Source organism: Tenebrio molitor, chromosome 8 (genome assembly GCF_963966145.1).
Source record: "Tenebrio molitor chromosome 8, icTenMoli1.1, whole genome shotgun sequence".
NCBI classification, from domain to species: domain Eukaryota; kingdom Metazoa; phylum Arthropoda; class Insecta; order Coleoptera; family Tenebrionidae; genus Tenebrio; species Tenebrio molitor.
This window is the reverse complement of record NC_091053.1, coordinates 18418980-18438520: the sequence shown is the minus strand read 5'-3', so window position 1 is coordinate 18438520 and position 19541 is coordinate 18418980. Positions and strand designations below refer to the sequence as shown.

Here is a 19541-nt window from a genome sequence, read left to right as displayed (position 1 = left end):
TGCATGAGAAGCCTGAATATTAATTTCTGGTTGTTCCAGTTCTTTAAAATATCTCCCATGTAAAGACTTCTGTTTTATATTTGCTATAGTGTCAGGTATATTTGGCTCAACAATATCTGAAATTATATTATCACTTAAATTTAAAGGTGTGTAACCTTTATCCGCTGAAACCAAAGCATTAAAAAAAGTGTTATCACGTGCTCTATTGAGAAAATAATTTTTTAGTGAAGCAATTTGATTGTGTTGTAGTATTTTTGTTAAATTAATGCATCCAATTTAACTCCCGTGTGTGAACGGGATGTACAACAAAGTGTCAAAAAAATTAGAAAAAAATGACAATTAGTGTCATACAACGTGATGATAGGTTATGATATTTACGACTGTTTTACAATTGAACATTTTCGATTGCGTCAAAGAATAACCTTGACGATCAAAATTTATTGCTCGCGACTGTACTCACTAATTCACATTATTTTGATGTTTTTTTATGGAGCGGCAACCATACATTTTGCATTCAGTTGTTACGCCTACTTCGACTACAATCATTTAGATATTTAGAATAACCCTGTATAATCTGTTTCAAAATTAAAAATACACCGCCTGTTGAATTATAGTGGCAGAAAAAAGAAATCCCCAGAAAAAGTTTATTTTTTTTTGGGTTGGCTCAACCTCCCGCCAAAATTTGACATTGAACTTATTTATTTACGAAACACAAAATAATTATTATGCACAAAAAGGTTTTAGCTACCCTATCATACTTTTTGAGTGAAATAATAAAATGAGAATAAAAAACACGATGAATTACGACCAAAACGACTGGCCAACAGTTTTCTTTCATAACCCCACTTTTTTCTGACACTTGCAGATACTAAAAACCATGGCCTCCTTGATCGAAAGAGACAAAGTCTCTTATAAGGCCAGCCGCATTAGCTAGTTTCAGGCCTTTTTCGTGTTTTTAAGAGGGCAGCACTATAAGGGGTCTGGAGGGTTGCCTATCTTCAATAATATAACCTCAAACAATTGGCAGCGTAAGGTTAGATTGGTAAGAATCTATAAATTTTGGGATTCTGATATGAGAACGATAAAATCATCATAATTTTTTTTTTAATTACAATAGATACCTAAGCCAGTTATCAAAAATTATTTATTGAACAATAATAATGTAACAATAATCTTAGAGAAAACATTAGTGGTTGAAATTCAAAAAGGTATATTATTATACTCATGTCATATCGTGAGGAAATTCCTTAACATTGACACAGAACATAATACACAACAAAGTCAAAATGCGGAGGCGAGACGCCGGTAATTATGTTGATAAGCACTGCACTATTACTTGATAGTATTATCCGTAATAGTGTATGTACTCCGGCAAAATTGCCGTGCCGCCGGGTGGAGGTGGGATAGACGAGAATCATGATTATGTAATTCTAAATTATTTTCTTAATTAATTTAATTTCATAAGTTTTCTTTTTTTTTGTAAGACTTGATTTTTGCCCAAGGGCGTTATCCCTCAATATTTGATAATTAATCGATCAGACTCATCAATATACATTAAATTAGACAATCTCAGCTACAGTCATACGATAATCTACAATCGGACTCACCTCCACCTCATTCAGTCATTCAAATGGTAAAGCACAGGTCCGGACTCGGGTTTGCTCAATGGGACGGTACAAACATGTAAATGATAAACACCTCACACATCTGTCGCGAATCAAGGTCATACAGTGACTCACCCGGGGGATTCCTCCCCCTAGCTTCCATCATGATGAGGGGCTCGAACCACGGGCGTCGTCTTCAGAGCGCTACGTTCCGGGATTGCGTTGGATGTTCTAGTAGCACCTGTAATAGCCCCGTGTGCAGTTTGGGGTGCACAGCCCGCCCGCAGCCTCCACAGAAGAAGGCCGCCAATGCCAGCGTGAGAGCGCGATAGCTCCCTTCCATACGTTACACTGTCCCCTCAGTACCTGGGGACCGGGCTGACCTCATAACCTTACAATCCGCAACGTATGCTCTGTTACATTTGGTTGTCACCACCGGCCGTCTCTACAGACGCGCCCAGTCAACGGCCGTGCCGTGTCATGAGCCAAAGATGCCTCACCCGGACATCCGGTGCTCAGGAATTATACCATGGTATCTGCCCGAGGTTTTACGCATTGAGGTACTGATCCATAGCCCAGGTTGCCCAACCTGCTATCACCCAGTTACCGACACACCTGGTAACTGTATCTCTATTACCGGCTATCACTAGCCTAATTCACTACACCACTTCCGGGCCACAATTATTCACCTGCCGTCACTCTCGTACTCGTACCTTGGACAGCCCGTCGGTTTCAGCTGCCAAGCCCACACTGGCCCTGTCTCGCCTGTGGAACTCTTCAAAATCACCCCCGAGTCAAGGACCTTCCAGAACATAATTTATGAGCCACATGTTTGGGGTGGAAGAGGTAGTTTTTCTGTTGCGTTTTAAAAATTCTCTTACATTTTGTAAGAATGTTTGTCTTTTTAAAAAATTGTGTCTTCGAATTACAATAATTACTTAGTACCGCAGATACTAATTTAACTATTATAATACTGCAAACAGTATAATTATGAATTTTACATCGAAAAATGGGGTTGATATAAAGGTATGAAATTAAAATTTTGTTCAAAATATAATTGACTTTTTTATGTGGAAGATATGGCAAGATTTCCTGTATAATTTGGACCAAAAATTCTACTAATTTTATAAATCGTTCGTTTGGATAATTTAAATTTCCTCTATCTTGATTGTAAATTAATTCTAACAAGGGACTTTTCTTGTTAGGTGACGCATCACATAAAGTCGACAAACATATATCACAATTTACACCTTCTTTCAATTTCAAAATTAAATAGCCACATAGGAAAGCTGTTAGACTTTGTCCAGCGAGAGATTGGGAGATTTTAAATTGTATTAAATTAACCCACCGCTATAAAATGCACTAGAATACATTAATTAGAGCATAATTTATGCAAAAATGTTACTGCTTGAAGGATACATTTCAAATTTTACGTGCGCTAGCTACTGCTTTGTCTACGTAAAATTTAGTGGCTTTTATGTCAACCAATCTCTCGCTGGACAAACTATACCATTCACGATTGTTTCAAATTCGGACTACCTATGAAAATCTGACATTCTAGTTGGCAGTATTGTGATTTGTCATAACAAATGTATTTTAGGTTATAATTCAACCGAACACTGCTCCGAAGTTGTTACATTTTTTAAACAATTGATGCATTAGGAACAATAATCGTAAAATTTTAATTGAAATGAAACATACTCGTACATATTTGTAGGGCAGTTCTGGGTAAATTATTATTAACTAAATTAATAACGAAATTGACAACAATGCCAATATTTAAAAACGAAACGTCATATGACAGGACCTGACGCCAATCTAACAAAAAAATATCTTGGCCTGCTGCGTGTTTAAAACAATCGTGAACGGTTTATCTGTTATGTGATTGGTGACTTTCTAGCGTTTCTATTAGTACGAGATCCCACTGCAAGATTTCTACGTTCATCTGTTTTTTAATCAAAATAAAATTTTTATAGATAATTATGAATAGAGAAATATGTTTCTGCGGATTGCCTATCAAAATATGGCCGCAAGTATTTTTTAATTAAAATTAAATTAATTATTTTTTTCCAAACAGTTTCGTTCACTTGTTTTTTACATATATTATAATTCATTTCAAAGAGAGATGTGTAAAGAACTTTACACCCAATTTTTGTGAAATGACAGGAAAAGGGTGGACCAAATTTTTTGGCCACAATAGTACATCATTTTGACAATTTATGTACATACTAATAAATTGTGTCAAATACGCGCCTACGCCTGTGTTTATGCCAACTATAACATTATAGGTACAGCAGAATAACCAACAATAGTAGTACCAACCGATGAAAAAAAAATCACATTCGTTTATAGTCACCTCAGACGAAGAAGTGGTGGTAAAGCGGCGGAAGTGAGGGGATTTCCAACTCCAAAAAAAAAACTGTTTTTTTTAACAGTGTTGAAAATGGTAGTGGGGTTGGTTTATGTGGGGGTGAAGCAGCGAAGGTGAGGATATACTCGGATGAAGGAGTGGGCCTGTAGCGGGCAATATTTTGGAACATTTCGAACCTTTGTACAATTTCCTGAAATAGAAGAATCAGAAATTGAAACTTGTAGCGACCCCAAAGTTGTAGTGCGCCGAGCGGCCACCAGAGTAGCGCCCTCGTCGCCTCCCCAACCATGACCAACTTCATTCATATTCGCTTCGCTTCTATATGGCCGTTTCAATTTTGAATTTTACATGCAATCAAATGTTCCCATTTGATGGACATCTACTAGCGACATCTCCTCAACAAACAACCAAACTACAAATGAATTTGACATTAACGTCAAGGTCAATTTTTATGTTATTACTGTTAACAGCCCATTAAAAAAAACACGAAGACGAAAATGTTGGGTTTAATTTAACTAGATGACAACACTAACAAAATACATTTTTAAAGGTAAGAGCACTATTTATAATTTCAAAACTTTTCAGCTCAGTGGTTTACTGTTCAAGCTTAGTCTTCAAAGAATCCGTTTATTCTACACAAATATTACTAAGGACTGGTTTCGCAGCCGTTTTAATAATAACATTGCATACTGCAGCTTTGTGGTCTGCACAGGAAAACGCTGAATTTTGAAGGAGGTGATCATACAGCAAGTCATGCAAATGAATACATGGTTTCTCATATTGTAGAAATGGTACCTAACAGTTTTTGTACTATATTCGCAATACTCAATAATGCCTACAAATGAATCACTGGGATACAGTAATTGACTCCGATTTTGAAAGGCTATTAATCTTAACAAAGACCCTGGTATGATGGTGGATAAAAGATCACTTTGACAAATATGTATTGTATATGTATTGTTTTGCAGGGAAGAAGCAGGTTCATTTTCACCTGGGGACTGGGTCAGGATATGAATTCGTACAAACAACAACAGGGTTCTAAAATAACTAAAGAAAACATTTTGCATGTTGTATATTTTGGATCTGAATTCCTACAAATACCAATGGGACAGCATCTTTCATGAGTGTCACTTTTTTTGAAGATGATCTGTAATTTTGTTGAGATCTATAATACCATTTAATAAACTACCTTCTATAAGAAATTTTATTATTCAAAAAATACCAAGATCTTTTAAGAGACTTGAACCATTTGTTTCTCTGATCGGGATAGCTTGGAAATTGGAAAAAAGGCTTCAAATTTCCACAAATTAAACACTTTCTGCCCATTTTGTTAAAAAAACAACTTAGCAGTCCCGAATTTATTTAAACTTTAGAATGAATAAGTTGTGAACTTGACGAAAGATGGCGACACATGATGCACGTTTCATGGACTACTTTGCAGGAACAAGTTTTTGTTAAATTGAGACGGCCATATAGAAGCGAAGCGGATATGAATGAAGTTGGTCATGCCCCAACATCTGACCGTTTCCGCAACTTCCCTTCTACCCACCTCTCCCATCGTCCGGCCCTATAAATTGCAGCGCATCACGCAGAAGACCCAAGACTATTCTTCTGCTCCGATCGGAAAGCGCCCTAGGGGACATCCACCCGGACATTGGAATAGCTCTGCTCGAGAAGCTCCCCGGCGGACAAGCTGGACGGACGATCACTCTTGGCTCCACCTAGACAGCGCCCTCGGGGACCTTGAGCAGCTCCGCTCCCGAAATGCTCCCCAGGTGGACGAGTCGAACGAAAGTCCTTACCTCTACTCATCCTTGTTGTTATTTACTTATTTAACTGAATAAAGCCTGTGTTTTCTCCACCGTGTTGCATCGGAATCGAACCTTTCCCGAACCTCCTCAGCGCATCTTCTCCAAGTACCCTCCAACTTGGGCCGGATACCAGAAAAGGATTGTTACACGAGGCGCTCCAGCGTGGGGCCCCAGGACAAAGGTTGTTCCAAGTAACTCCTACGTAAGGCCCGAACCCGGAAGGTGCTACAGGTATCGACCCACGACGGTACCGACGCGCACAGGAGTGTTACAAACTATAATATAAGAATGCTAACTTTAGTTGAGAAATTCTTTTATTAAAGTTATATTTGCGAAATGTTTTATTCTTTAATGTATAATGATAATTATACATTTCACTTATTACATATCTAGTAGGTAAAAGAATAAAAAACTGACTGTTTCTTCGGTTTCTTGTTTTAGTTTGTGACTTAAATTTTTTGACGATTTTCAGCTGAAAACCCAGGTGGGTTGCCTTATAAATTCTCAGTAGCGGTGCCAGCTTCTTCGTTTTCAGTTTCCACTGTTATTTTTGTTTTCCGTAATGGTCGTGTTTTCCAGATTAACAGATCAACCGTAGTTTTTATCGCACCTCCTAAAATTATAATTGTTGCGAACGTGACACTTACACCGCAAACGACCTTTGTAGCTAGCCCCAACGCAGGCACAGGCCCTAGGGCGATCCCTGCCGCACCAGAAACAACTGTCACACCAAGAGCACTGACGACACGAAAATCCGTCGCAGAATTCAGAGTCCACTTCCACAAGAGTGATTTTCTGTGTTTGTACAATATGTCTTCCATTCCCTGAAAGCGTTGCATGAGAAGGCATCTAGACGAGCAGGTGTTTTACCTGAATTAGTAAATCTTCATATTTTTTCTTTAGAGCTGGCGTCCCCATCTTCTTCTTCTTGCGGAATTCGTCGAGCACTTTAGATTTGATTTGATCTGCTTCCTTTTGCGATTGACTTTTTATTATCAAAGCTTCGTACCTTTGTTCTGCTTCCTTAATGGCGGATGCATGATGTATCTCAGCTGTAGCCTAACAGAAGAATGCAGATACAATCTTCAATGATTAAATTTTGTCACGACTACTATTTCAACCGTAGAGGGATATGGAGGGAGCACTCTTCAAAAAAGTGGATACGACCGCGCTTTTCTGTAGACCTAATAAAAGGTCTCCAGATGAGCCGAGCGAAACCGAAGTTAACGCAGATATTTCATCTTTCCAGTGGCATCCCTTTAACTTTTTTCTGGGGACAACTTTTGTAGGAATTGTAGGAAGACGACCGTAAATATTTAGTTCAAAATACAAACAGATCAGAGTTATACAACTGAAAAAATACAAAGACAATTCACCAACTGGTTCACGTGTAAAAAAGCAAATCCCAGTAAAATGACGGAACACCGACGCCTATGAAGCATCTGATGCCCAACGACCCTCGTCACGAAATTTCACGAAGTACTGGCGGTCATTTTAAAAGGCGTCATAAAAGGTCTCCGCACAGGTCTCGCGACGTGCCGCCGACATTGCCAGCATAGGCAGTGCTCCCTCCATATCCCTCTACGATTTCAACAGTGCGAGAGTAAAGTTTTGTCAAAATTAAAATTACCAAAAAAAGAGACTTAAGCGACGGTAGTTCGTCGTCCCTGAAGCATTCTTCGTAATTGCGTATCAAATGAATGAATTCTTCTAGTGTTACCAGCTTTCCGCCACTCATTTTCGGCTCCAGATTTTCAGGTTTCAAGAGAGTTTCTACTAAAATCTTCACCTGCTTTCTAAATTCGCTGTCAATTTCTAAACATCACCAAATTTGGGTACTCAAATCGTCGCATCATCACTGTATTACCTTCAATATCCCCTTTGAATGTTTCACTCGTTGCTACTGTCATTCCTGGATGAGGCAACAAACAACACTCAATTTTTTTGAAACTTTTTTTTATATTTTTCTTCAGTGAAATTACATCTTGAGACTGACTGTTTTCTGTGTTTAACACTTCTTGTAATAATTTTTCTCCACCTTCGTACCCGTATTCCTTTTGATACGGAATTTGCCAGTCTCGTATAAGAAATAATAATTTTTGAAAGGAATGTGACATATTGCCCTGACTCATTTCTCCATATCCTAAAAAACACTGAAGACGAATTGTTATGTAGTAGCACTTTGAAATGGAATTACCTCCAAGTGTGATAAATCGCACTGTTTAATGTTTTCCTTGAGATTGTAGATTTGAACGGAACTCAGTAAAGCACTCAAAGCAAAAATTGTTGCACAATTGGTGATCGTTGTTTCATTGTCAAAAGATCCTTGAGTGTCCATTAAAATTATGGCAACCTGAAAAGTATAGATTAAAATATGTTCAGCTAATCATTGTGTAGCAAGTGCCTTACTTCTTCACCTGAAGGTAATTCAGCCAAAAAAAGTTCTGACCATATTAAGATACCAACAGTATCGAGTGTTGAACCGGCCTTCCAGGAAAATCCAGATAGCGGATCAGCATCATTTTGATTCATCGAATTCTTTTTCAATTTATACTAAAATTACAATTTATAAACGTCCTACATTTATTAAAAACACCGAAGCAATACTTTCTTGTGGAGGTAACGCAAGAAAAAGTTTAACAGGAAGGATTTGCCTTGCCTGAACGCTCCAGCAATTGAAATAACACAAACTTTTTTGTTCTTGAATTTGTGTTGCTGGAAAATTTTCACAAAGTCAGGATTTAATTTAATTTTACCGTTTTCATCCAGGTTAAACACTTCGATAGTGTGTGGTTGTTCTTGCTGCAAAAAATCAGTTAAATATATTATCTAATAAGAATGATGTCAACTTGAGGGAAATCTTCGATAAAACAAATCGCGAAGATGCTGCACAACGTTTACAAAGATTTGTGCATTGGGAAGCATCCTTTGAGGAAACCTTTCACCGTAGATTGGCTAGCTCTCCATGTCCACGAGCTTCGCCGTAGATCAAAAACCATATTGGTTTTCTCCAGGTTGGTGAAAGATATTTGTGATTTAAATTGAGGTTAAGATTTAGGTTCTCGGCAAAGTGACGGCATTATACGGCATGGTTACGGAAATGGCCTTGAAGCCGTAACAAATAGCCAATCAGAATGCAGAATGTGAAAGTGGAGGGGCAGTGCGAGGGTGGTTAAAGAAACAAATTGTGAGCTGTTCCATTTCCGATATTCTCAATTCTCATTAAAAATTTGTAATTTTTGTTGCCAGGATGTTTGGTTTCTGGTATAAAAAATAACCGAAAAAACAGGTTAATTTAATTAATGAGTAGTGGTAAAATTGGGGCAATACTATGACAATGTCATTATGTTTTGAGAAGACGACGTGGCATTTTCTTTTTGAATTCTAAAATTTTGTACCAAAACTCAATTTTATAGATGTGCGCACAGTGTACGTCGAAAAACGTTTGCGCAAGACGTTCTCCGTTCTGTCTTCTGTGAGCGTGACGTTTCTGTCAAAATGGCGCCTCCGAGAGTTTCCAACTGCGACTGGATTTAGTGTTATCTAAAATTCCCTATCAATAACCTAGCAACTGAAAAGTTACTAGGGAGTGGTCATAATCCAAATGAATAGATAATAATTATTTAAACATGACTTTATAAGGCAAAATTAGATACATTCATTAAAATGTAAACAATTTTTTTTTTAAATCTTTGGACTGGTCAATTTTAGTTTATAAAAATACATATTTTAATACCAAACAAAATTCCAAGCAGTCATTTGTTTTCGAGTGACAGTATCTGTTGTTGGTTGTTGTTATCTTACATAAGGAAATTTTTAAGAAAAAAAAAATAAATTTGAAAAAAATAAATTTTATAACGAACAAAAACAAGTCAAAAAAACAAGTAGAAATATCAAACGGTCAAATAGTACTGCCAATTTCAATCGTTTGTGTTATTTGTTTTACAAAACTTTTTCGAAAATGGCTCATTTAACAGAAACACAACGTATAGGTAGAGATTTTAATTCTGATTGGGTGCGAGAATTAAACAAGATAAAACTAAAACAGAAGGAATTTCTTCATAGACTTGTTTATTGTCAACAAGTTGGGGGATGGCAATTCCTTAATTTTAAGTACTTAGTAACACAGTTTTTGACTTGTTTTTGTTCGTTATAAAATTTATTTTCTTTTCTCAAAAATTCCCTTATGTAAGATAACAAAATTTGTATACTGTAGTTTAGACAATAGAAAAAAAAATAGGGTGTTTCCATTAAAAAAAAAAAAAAAAAAATCGAGGACATCTTCACTCGAAAATAAATGACTGCTTGGAATTTTATTTGGTTTTAAAGTTCTTTTTTACATTTTATTTTTTGTTGCATCTGAAACTATAATAGGTATTTTCTATCGTACTGACATCAGTACTGAGTGCAAATGTTAAAGTAAATCTCTTCTCTGAACTTGATTTCCCACAAATTTGAATGACAAGGTTGGTTCATTAAAGGGCCAGTTTAGAGAAAGAAAATTAAATATTTAATTCGAATTAAATGTTAATGCGCGATTAACTCATGAATCCGAAACTTCGATTGGTTCAATCTGATCATGTGTTCAGTTAATCTCACATTTGATTACGATTAACTTAATTTCGCTTCTGTAAACTGGCCCTAAGTATTAGGAACGGTAAAACGGTAAGGACCAGAAACCGACTCGCTGATCGAGAAAAAGCATTAAATGTCTATAATTTCTTACCATTTTTGTTCAAAATATTCCAGCATCAAACTTCGATGAATTTTTTATTTGGACACTTTGAAAAATCTTATTTGTCACTGCCACAAGTAATTATAAAGTGATATCGAAGTATTATTGCTGCATACTATACTTTTTCTACGAAACGCAAAATTACCAACTTGATATGTGTCCAAAAAAGTCAAGCTGTGTTTAAAGAAACTTCGAAAATGTTTAGTATGCCGAAAATGCTCGAATGGACAGCAAGTCGTGACTAATGAACAATAGTGTTTAAAGTGACGTTTTATAGAGTATTTGTCAGTACAAAAAGTGCCACTTTAGGGAAGGGAGTAGAAAAAAACTATTTTTTTAAATAATATTTTGAATGATATCATAAAGTGATAATATTAACAAACACTTAATAACTTTGACATCGTTCGTATGGAAAGATTTTGTACAAAATAAAATATTCAAAAAAGTTCATTATCACCTTTGTGATAAGATTGTTACAAAATGGTAAGGTTTTAGGATGAGAGGATAGATTTTTACTTACACCTAAACGGTAAAAAAGACAAATAAAAGGCACAGTGAGGAGAGCATCTTGTCAGTTTGGAGACTGTCTGAGCTGACGACATCTTGCAGATTGTCTAAAATACGCCAGTCAAACTACAATAAGATAAAAACAGTGTGTTTATGAACTGTGATCGGGTGATATTTTATTTTAAAGGAATTTAAAACTCTCTTTGCAACAATATCTTAATTTGCAAAAAAAAAATCAGTTTTGGGTTAAAGGCCCAATTTTTCAAACTAAAGGCAAGTTCGGATACTGGAGTGTCTCGATTAAATGTGTACTTTATTTCGGCGCAAAATGACATAAATTGTCTCCAGACACTGATCTTGCTCTTTTCCGTGTCTAAGAAACTTTGGTTTTCTTGACCTTGACGTTTCTGCTGTTACAATGTCATGGCAATGTGGAATTTCCAGTGCAATTTTTTGAATTTCCATTTAATAATTCGGTACCTGTTGCACTGTGACAACAATATATGAGTGAAATATTTTTTCTATACTCTTAATAATGTAAGAAGTCTCATGTCAAACGTGACAGTGGCGCTAATGCATGTGTAATTTCATTAAAAATAAAAATTTTGAGCTAAGAAAAGTTTCGATTTGAAACAGAAATGAAAAGTGGATGTCAAATAAAGTAGTTTTGAATGTTCCTAGTTTAAATTTTTGAAGTCGTTACCATAAATGTCCATTAGTTCATATTTTTGTCGTGGGACTTCTTACATTATTTTCACTATGATTTAATTATTTTCCTTAACTTTTACAATAGAAAAAAAAATAACATTTTACACTGGACGATAAAATTTAATTATCGATTCGAGGAAATTAATTCACTCGCGATTACATCATTCGTGAATTAAAACTTTCCTCTCACCGATAAAATATCTACTTTATCGTCTTGTATAAAAAATTACTATTTCACGATATATGTAAGTATAAGCATGAGCCAGAAACGTGTTTAGTTTAAGTGTTAAAATGTTGCGTTTTTAGTTATCTTTTTTAATCGAAAGTACTGATCAAATAAATTGTTTTGAAATTTTTAGAACAGAAATCTTTCAAGCATATCGACGAGTAGTATGGAGTACGTGCAATTTAAATGGTTAAAACGGGCAAAATTCGGGTGTGTCGCAACTCGCGAAACACGTGGGTACGTGTGAGGTGCAAAAAGGCTTTGGACTTGCCCGGAAATCGGGAGAAAAACTCGAAAAACTTGTACATTCGTTTATTTTCCCCTAATTGAAGAACAGGATAAAAGCAATAAGAATTCGACACCACCTAACCGGCCGTTGAAGGCCCGAACAATATACAAATTAACATCGTTCTCTAGAGTTACTTAACACACAAGAAAAAGCCTGAACAGTAAAATAAAATATTAAAACAGTCTTGGTTGCTGAAGGCGTGAACAATGATAATGAAAATAATTTACTTTCCGTTGCCAAAATTTTCTCAAAAAAGGTAAACTGAAGAATCCTTGTGGAATTGGGAGGAACGTCTCCCGGACGTAGACGAGTTCCTCCCAGCGGTCAGTTTACACCACAGGTGGTCGGTATAGTGTTCCCATCTAATTTGGTTTTACTACCAGCCCTGTTGTCAGGGAGTTAAATACCCCGACAATAGGCAACTACCGCCATAAATCCTAGGACTGTAAAAGAAGGTCTGTTATCTGTTGTCTGACCAGGTTACAATATCTTCACGTCTATTGCCAAAACCACAACCCCAGCCCCTAAACTATACTTGGCTGTTATCTGTAGACGAGTTACTCCCGCTTATTGTCGAAGGATTAAGGAAGGCGACAGGTATATTTTTACGTTTTTGAGTGCAAGATAAACGAATATTTTGGACTCCAGCGGGCCATTCAGCAACTCATCTCAACTAATGGCTGATCTAATTATTAACAGCCACCTATGTCAACTTGTATCGGAACCCACAAGGTTCAGACTCAATCAGACACCATCCACTCTGGATTTAATCATTTCCTCAGATGATAATTCGCTCACAAATTTAAAATACCTGAGTCCAATTGGGATCTCAGATCACGTGACCCTGGGAATCGAGCTTCAGATCTATTCTTGTCCCAGATTGAAGACTGTTTCATTTGAGAGAACAGTGGTAGAATGGGCTGCGGTAAATCAGCATCTATCAGTTGTTGACTGGAGTTTATTACTTTCTAATACTTCTATGACCCATAACTGGAAAGTTTTCAAAACCACTTTGCAAGACACGATTGCGCAGCACACTACGAGAGTAACTTTTAAAAGATCATCAAAGAAGCCTTGGATCGACTCCAAGATTCTAAAGTTGATTAGGAAAAAACGATCGTTGTGGCGTACCTTCAGGCGGACTGGGGCTGAAGCTGATTATAAGACCCATAGAGCTTTCTCTAATAAACTTTCCACCACTATTAAGGAGGCTAGAACTAGATATGAGGCGAGTATTGCTAATTCCAAAGATACCAAACACTTTCACAAGCACATTCGCACTCAACTGTCGGGTCCAGTGGGAACTCCACAGGTCAGAGATATTACTGGCTCCGTGACAGACAACAGCGATGTTGTCGCCGACATTTTTGCCGATGTTTTTTCTAAAGTTTTTACGAAAGAATCACGGGACCGGATCCCCGCTGTCCCTGGCCCGCCCAATTCCACTTTTCTCTCGGATATCGATTTTCTTGAGACAGTAGTGTGCGAGAAAATCAGGAAATTGAAGGTGTCTAAGTCTCCAGGGCCGGACCTTATCACAGCCAAGGTTCTCTCAAACTGTGCCGCCGAACTCAGTGTCCCCTTGTCTGTTTTGATGAAGCAGTCGTTTAGGTCGGGGGTTCTACCTCCGGACTGGACATCGGCAATAGTTGCGTCCCATATTTAAAAAAGGTGACAAATTCGACGCTGCAAATTATAGACCTATTACGGCCGTATTCACCAACGCCAGTTAACGTTAACTGTAGGTTAAAATAATTCGTTACTTTAGTTACCTATTGTTATAACAATGTTTTCGTATATTTTAACCTACAGTTAACTTTAACTGGCGTTGGTGAATATGGGCCTAAGTCTAACTTCCCGAGTGGTCAAGGCGATGGAGTCGATAATCTACGACCAGGTGGTTAGATTTCTTCTTGACAGTGATTTAATTCCATTGCAGCAACATGGCTTTCTACCAGGTAAATCTATCCAGTCTAACCTTCTCGCCTGTCTGGCAGATTGGACTAGGGAGGTTGATAATGGCAACTCGGTGGATGTACTGTATTTGAATTTCTCCAAGGCTTTTGATCGGGTTCCTAAGCGACGGCTAATCTCCAAACTACAGCATCTGGGAATATCAGGAAATCTCTTGGCGTGGATCAACGCTTTCTTAAGCGAACGTACTTTTTGTGTAAGGGTGGGCGAGTCATATAGTCGCCCTGTCAGGGTACACAGTGGAGTGCCGCAGGGTTCAGTGCTGGGACCCCTGCTTTTTATAGCCTATACTGCTGACCTTGGATGCATATTGAGATCGCCTTTTGCAATGTATGCTGATGATATCAAAGTATACAACATAAGCAACCAAAGTATGGCATTGGAGCAGGATCTCTTGGCCATTCATGACTGGTCCTGTGACTGGTTACTCCCCTTGAACTCGGATAAATGTGGCGTACTGCACATAGGTAACACTAACCCCAAACATACATATCGCATCAACGGCAAGGAACTGGCCAGTTTTGACAACTATCGTGATCTGGGTGTTACAGTCTCCTTTGATTTGTCTTGGTCCAATCATATTCTAAAAATAACTAAGAAGGCCAACTCCATGCTGTTCCTTCTAAACAATGTCTTCCGCAAAAGTAGTCCCCCAATATTTGTGAAACTGTACAAGACATATGTCAGGCCTGTCTTGGAATATGCGAACTGTGTTTGGACTCCTGTTTTACAGCGGGATATTCAATTGCTTGAGTCGGTTCAACGGAGAGCAACTAGAGTGCCGTTTGGCAGAAGCAGACCCCAGTATACAGCCAGGCTTTCTTTGATGGGCATTCCGAGTTTGTCAGCTAGGCGTGTGAGAGGTGACCTCCTGGTAGTTTTTCGGGCCTTGTCCTCTGAACAATCCCCTATTAGGCATTTGTTTACTCTGCACGAAGGGGGTCGCACACGTGGACACTCTTTGAAACTATTGAAGGACAGGTTTGTGACAACTGCAAGACAGTACTTTCTTACAAATAGAATTTTTGACCAATGGAATTCTCTTCCACCAGAGATTGTCAACTGTAAAACCGCTGATTCCTTTAAAGCAAAATATGACAGTCTCTTAAAGTCTAGACCACCAGATGGACCATAACGCTAAGCGCTGCCTATACCAATAGCGCGGGTATAACAGGCTTCTGCCTCTGCCCGATCGCTGATCATAATAATAATAATAATATTTACTAAATATTAAAATAAAATATTTACTCTCCGGAATATTATTACAACGTAGGTTTATTATGATAAGAAATTATTTGTACAAAATGTATTCTAGGGAGTATTCCATTTTCATAATCTATATACAGCGTGATCAACAAGGACTGAAGCTGTTGGCAGCAAATGACAGCAAAATATTCCCAAAGTATGAATTTTTTTTGTGCGTCAGTGTTGGCACCCGCTGCAAGTTGTGAATGTCAAAAAATTTAGGTTATGTTACGAGTTGGTAGTTTTAAAACACGATACGTACAAAACGACCAAAAACAGTATAAAATATAATTAGCGGTACTTAATAATGGCCCACTGTTTCGATATTCATAAAAGCGACAGGCCGTGCCCGCATGCCCCTCCTGAGAAACAGAAACATGTTTTATGCGTTATTATTTTCGAGCTGAAAGTCTGCGGGATGCAGGGATTAGATCCGGGAAAATTGGTAAGGGTGGAACTTTAATTTCTTCTTTAAAATGGTTAGGCAACTTCCATATGACAAGCCTGTAAAGTAAGGAAAAGGAATGACGGGATTTTTAATGGTAAGGATTATTAGGCCCTGCATTAAACGTGCCCAACAAAGAACTTTGGATGCGTGTGTTTTACATAAGAATCACGCCTGTTTGGAGTGAAAGCTTTCGCACTGACTTTCAAGGGTTTTGTTCCATTCTACCTCGAACATTCTCAACTACATCTTCTGTAAGTGTAGATGTTCTACCAGTAGGTTTTGCAATGCTGCCTAAACGCGACTAAGGTACCGCGCCGCCCAAAGTACCAACTGGCTCGGGGAACATTTGTTGAAATTGGTGCAATGTATCGTCCGTGCTCCGTGGAATACTGCCAACCGTTAGCAGCATCAAAATTTCCAGTCCGAAAGTACGCCATACCAATAAAAATGTCTTGCTCTAGTGTAAAAACCATTTTCATTAATAAATTGATATAAAAATAACACTTGATTTTGAAGTTTAAATTTGCCCGTCAAAATTGACAACTGAAAATGTAATGCTACCAACTTCACTGAAATTTTCATCATGTTGTCATTGTTGCCAACAGCTTCAGTCCTTGTTGATCACTCTGTATTAATACGTGAAGGAAAATCTTTGTACCCCTTTTTAAGCAAATTGCGCGCACGGAGGAGTGTGAGATTTGGCATAGTTAAAGTTTATGTGGAGAAGGAGTGCAGAAAGATAAAATTAAATTAAAATATACAGAATGTCCCCCAAAAAAGAGACAAATCTATAGCTCCCTTATTTATCGGAGGATTTTAATTATCTATACAACAAATTAAATGGTTGTGAATAAGCTATAAAATGGCGTACTAAATTCACGTAAAACCCAAATTGCTTCAAGGTTAAACTGTCAAAATATTTTTTTCAAATACGGACACATACTTTTTTTTAGTAATTCTGATAGAGATTTTTAGTCTGAAAACAATAATGTTTGACATGTGTAACCTCATATAAGAAAAAAATTTAAAAAAATAACACTACATTTTGAAACAAATGACGAGCACCAAGCGAGAAGCTACCAAAATTCATTGCGTTACAATGTAATAAATTAACTAAATTAAGTAAGTTGAAAAAACAAATGACAGATATGTAATAACATTTGGGATTGCACGTACAGAGCACAGTTTAAGCATCGACGATAGTAGCATTTTTTAACTTTTTTTTGTATTTTGGGTAGGTAAGTGTACACTTGTAATACACTATTCTCTTTAGAATAAAGATCTCAATCAGAGATGTTAAAAAAATTATGTGTTTGCATTTGAAAAAATTTTTTTTGACAGTTTAGCCCTGAAGCCCTTGGACCTATATGTGAATTTATTAGGACGTTTTGTAGCCTATTTAGAGCCATTTAATTTGGTGTATAAATAATTAAAATCCTCCGATAAATAAAGGAGTTATGGACTCATCTTCTTGTTCGGGGACACTCCAAGAGGAAGTTTATTTACGAGTAGATTATTCATAAAAAAAAAACTCCTCGGAGTGAAATACAAAATTCTTTGACTATTAGTGGTTTGCCACCACATAAGTTAGTATTGAAAGTTAATTGCACGTTTTACCGATCAGAAACTAAAATGCAAAGGAAGCATTAGTCTACGGAACAAGAATGCGCATCAAGTTTATGCATCGCAATGTTATTGATTGCGAAGTTTTAACTAGAACCGAACGCAATAAGAGAATTTTGATTCCACGTATAAATTTAACATATTCAGGTACTATTTTACCATTTAATTTTCAAAGAAGTCAATTTCCAATTATAGCTGCATTTGCGATGACAATAAATAAGTTTCAAAAACAAACATTCGAAAAAATTGGAATTTTATTCAGGCAACCAGTTTTCAATTGTATGTACGTCGCAGCAAGTAGAGTTCGATCATTCAATGATTTGAGATTTTATATTTCCGAAATAACGGCCACGGGCATTTAGCAAACGATGAAATTTTATTTTAAGTTCAATGGACAACATTATTTTTTTAACCGCCCGGTTTTTTTGTTTCAATAAAAAATATAGGTATAAAAAATACGAAACACGTGTTCTTTATTTCTTTTTTTTTTTTATTAATTTTTTATTTCAATTTTATATACTTTGAAAAAGATAGGCAAATTAACTGTGTAGCCTTGGCGAAACCTGGCCAGTATAGCAATAAAAAACCTAAGAAAATTAAAAAAAAAGCGTTATTGTTTTTTAAATATGGCATAGCCAAACTATACCTCATTTTTCCTATCGTTCGTATTTTTCAAATAACTCGAAAATTAGTGCATAATCACGTATTTGTAAACGCTCGCAGCTGACGTAATAGAACAAAATTCAAAAAAATTATATGCGATAATTTATTATAGAGGCATACTCTTTGATAAAAAAAAAACCTCAGTAAGGTTCAAACTTAAAAATTTAATAAAAACGGTCGACTTTCGACCGCTGGGCGACCTCTAGTCTATATATTAATACGTGAAGGAAAACCTTTGTACTCCTTTTTAAGCAAATTGCGCGGACGGAGGGTTGTGAAATTTGGTATAGTTAAAGTTTATGTGGAGAAGGAGTGCAGAAAGATAAAATTTATGTATAATATACAGGACGTCCCCAAAAAAAGAGACAAATCCATAGCTCCCTTATTTATCGGAGGATTTTAATTATCTATGCACCAAATTAAATGGTTGTGAATAAGGTACAAAATGGCGTACTAAATTCACGTAAAACCGAAAGTGCTTCAAGGTTAAACTGTCAAAATATTTTTTCCAAATACTTACTTTTTTTTTAGTAATTCTGATAGAGATTTTTATTCTGAAAACAACAATGTATGACATGTGTAACCTCATGTAAGAAAAATTTTTTTAAAAATAACACTACATTTTGAAACAAATGACGAGCACCAAGCGAGAAGCTATCAAAATTCATTGCGTTACAATGTAATAAATTAACCAAGTTAAGTTAGTTGGAAAAACAAATGACAAATATAGTCCATTTTTTAATTATAGTCCGATGTATCAATTAAAAAGCAGAACAACTGTCATATTGCTATCTCTTTTCAACATAATGTAAACAAACTATTGAATTCTTGTACGTATTGTATTAAGCGTGTCCCACTATGCATCTCGCTTTAGCATGTGTGATTCGAGCAAGACACGAGTTGTACGTTTATTACATTAGCGACGTCAAATTTTTAGGTTACGTTTTAACCACATTATTTGTGATAGTTTTGTTTAATTTTGCTTGAAATGTCCTCCGTATGATGCCAACGAAAAGCATGTGGACAGATTCATTTACAGAATTTGTAAATTGCAAAAATAATATTGGAATAGCGCGGAAACTTGCAAAACTGGAAGTTAACAGGTAAGGGGGTAAACTAATTCATGGCGTTGCCGAAACAAAATCTAGGAAGAAAGAAAGACAGTCTAATCGTGGTTTTTTAGTGCTGTTTTCAACAATTTTTAATATATCTGACCTATTAGTTGATAAGTATGTAAATTGTTATCAAAAGAGTTCTGAAGGGAGCGGTTTTTTGAAAGACAAAATTAAAACGGAGGAATGAATTTGCAGAAAAACCAACAAAGCACGAAAGAACAC

The 19541-nt window shown here is 36.6% G+C and overlaps 3 protein-coding genes and 1 long non-coding RNA gene across 4 annotated transcripts in view; 2 read left to right on the top strand and 2 right to left on the bottom strand.

Annotated features, from left to right (window-relative positions):
* LOC138136378 (atlastin-like) overlaps positions 1 to 10788 on the bottom strand; it is a 50790-nt gene extending 40002 nt beyond the window's left edge. The window contains exons 1-2 of the mRNA XM_069055553.1: positions 10513 to 10788; positions 8394 to 8588 (exon numbers count right to left, since the gene is read on the bottom strand). Coding sequence (XP_068911654.1) covers positions 8394 to 8588; positions 10513 to 10515 — 198 coding nt within the window. The 5' untranslated portion in view covers positions 10516 to 10788. The remainder of the gene's footprint in view (positions 1 to 8393; positions 8589 to 10512) is intronic.
* Positions 4533 to 5177, top strand: LOC138136381 (uncharacterized). The gene is made up of 2 exons (XR_011161268.1): positions 4533 to 4882; positions 4944 to 5177. It is a non-coding gene; the product is annotated as an uncharacterized lncRNA (long non-coding RNA).
* On the bottom strand, positions 6083 to 8318 carry LOC138136379 (atlastin-like). The gene is made up of 5 exons (XM_069055554.1): positions 8196 to 8318; positions 7984 to 8139; positions 7654 to 7939; positions 7417 to 7601; positions 6083 to 6845 (listed from the first exon to the last, which is right to left on the bottom strand). The coding sequence occupies exons 1-5, from the start codon at positions 8316 to 8318 to the stop codon at positions 6636 to 6638; spliced, it is 960 nt and encodes a 319-aa protein (XP_068911655.1). The 3' UTR covers positions 6083 to 6635.
* Positions 10789 to 12927: 2139 nt separating the features above from the next.
* LOC138137090 (uncharacterized) lies at positions 12928 to 13917 on the top strand. Its single transcript, XM_069056377.1, has one exon. The coding sequence runs from the start codon at positions 12928 to 12930 to the stop codon at positions 13915 to 13917; it is 990 nt and encodes a 329-aa protein (XP_068912478.1).
* The last annotated feature ends 5624 nt before the right edge of the window (positions 13918 to 19541 follow it).

Bases quoted from the DNA above. Each gene is read 5' to 3' on its own strand.
- LOC138137090 (XM_069056377.1), top strand. From the start codon at position 12,928: ATGGCTGATCTAATTATTAACAGCCACCTATGTCAACTTGTATCGGAA.
- LOC138136379 (XM_069055554.1), bottom strand. From the start codon at position 8,318: ATGAATCAAAATGATGCTGATCCGCTATCTGGATTTTCCTGGAAGGCC. The intron at 8,140-8,195 runs GTAAGGCACTTG...TATACTTTTCAG, and splicing joins AATTACCTTCAGGTGAAGAA to GTTGCCATAATTTTAATGGA. The intron at 7,602-7,653 runs GTAATACAGTGA...GGTGATGTTTAG, and splicing joins ATTCAAAGGGGATATTGAAG to AAATTGACAGCGAATTTAGA.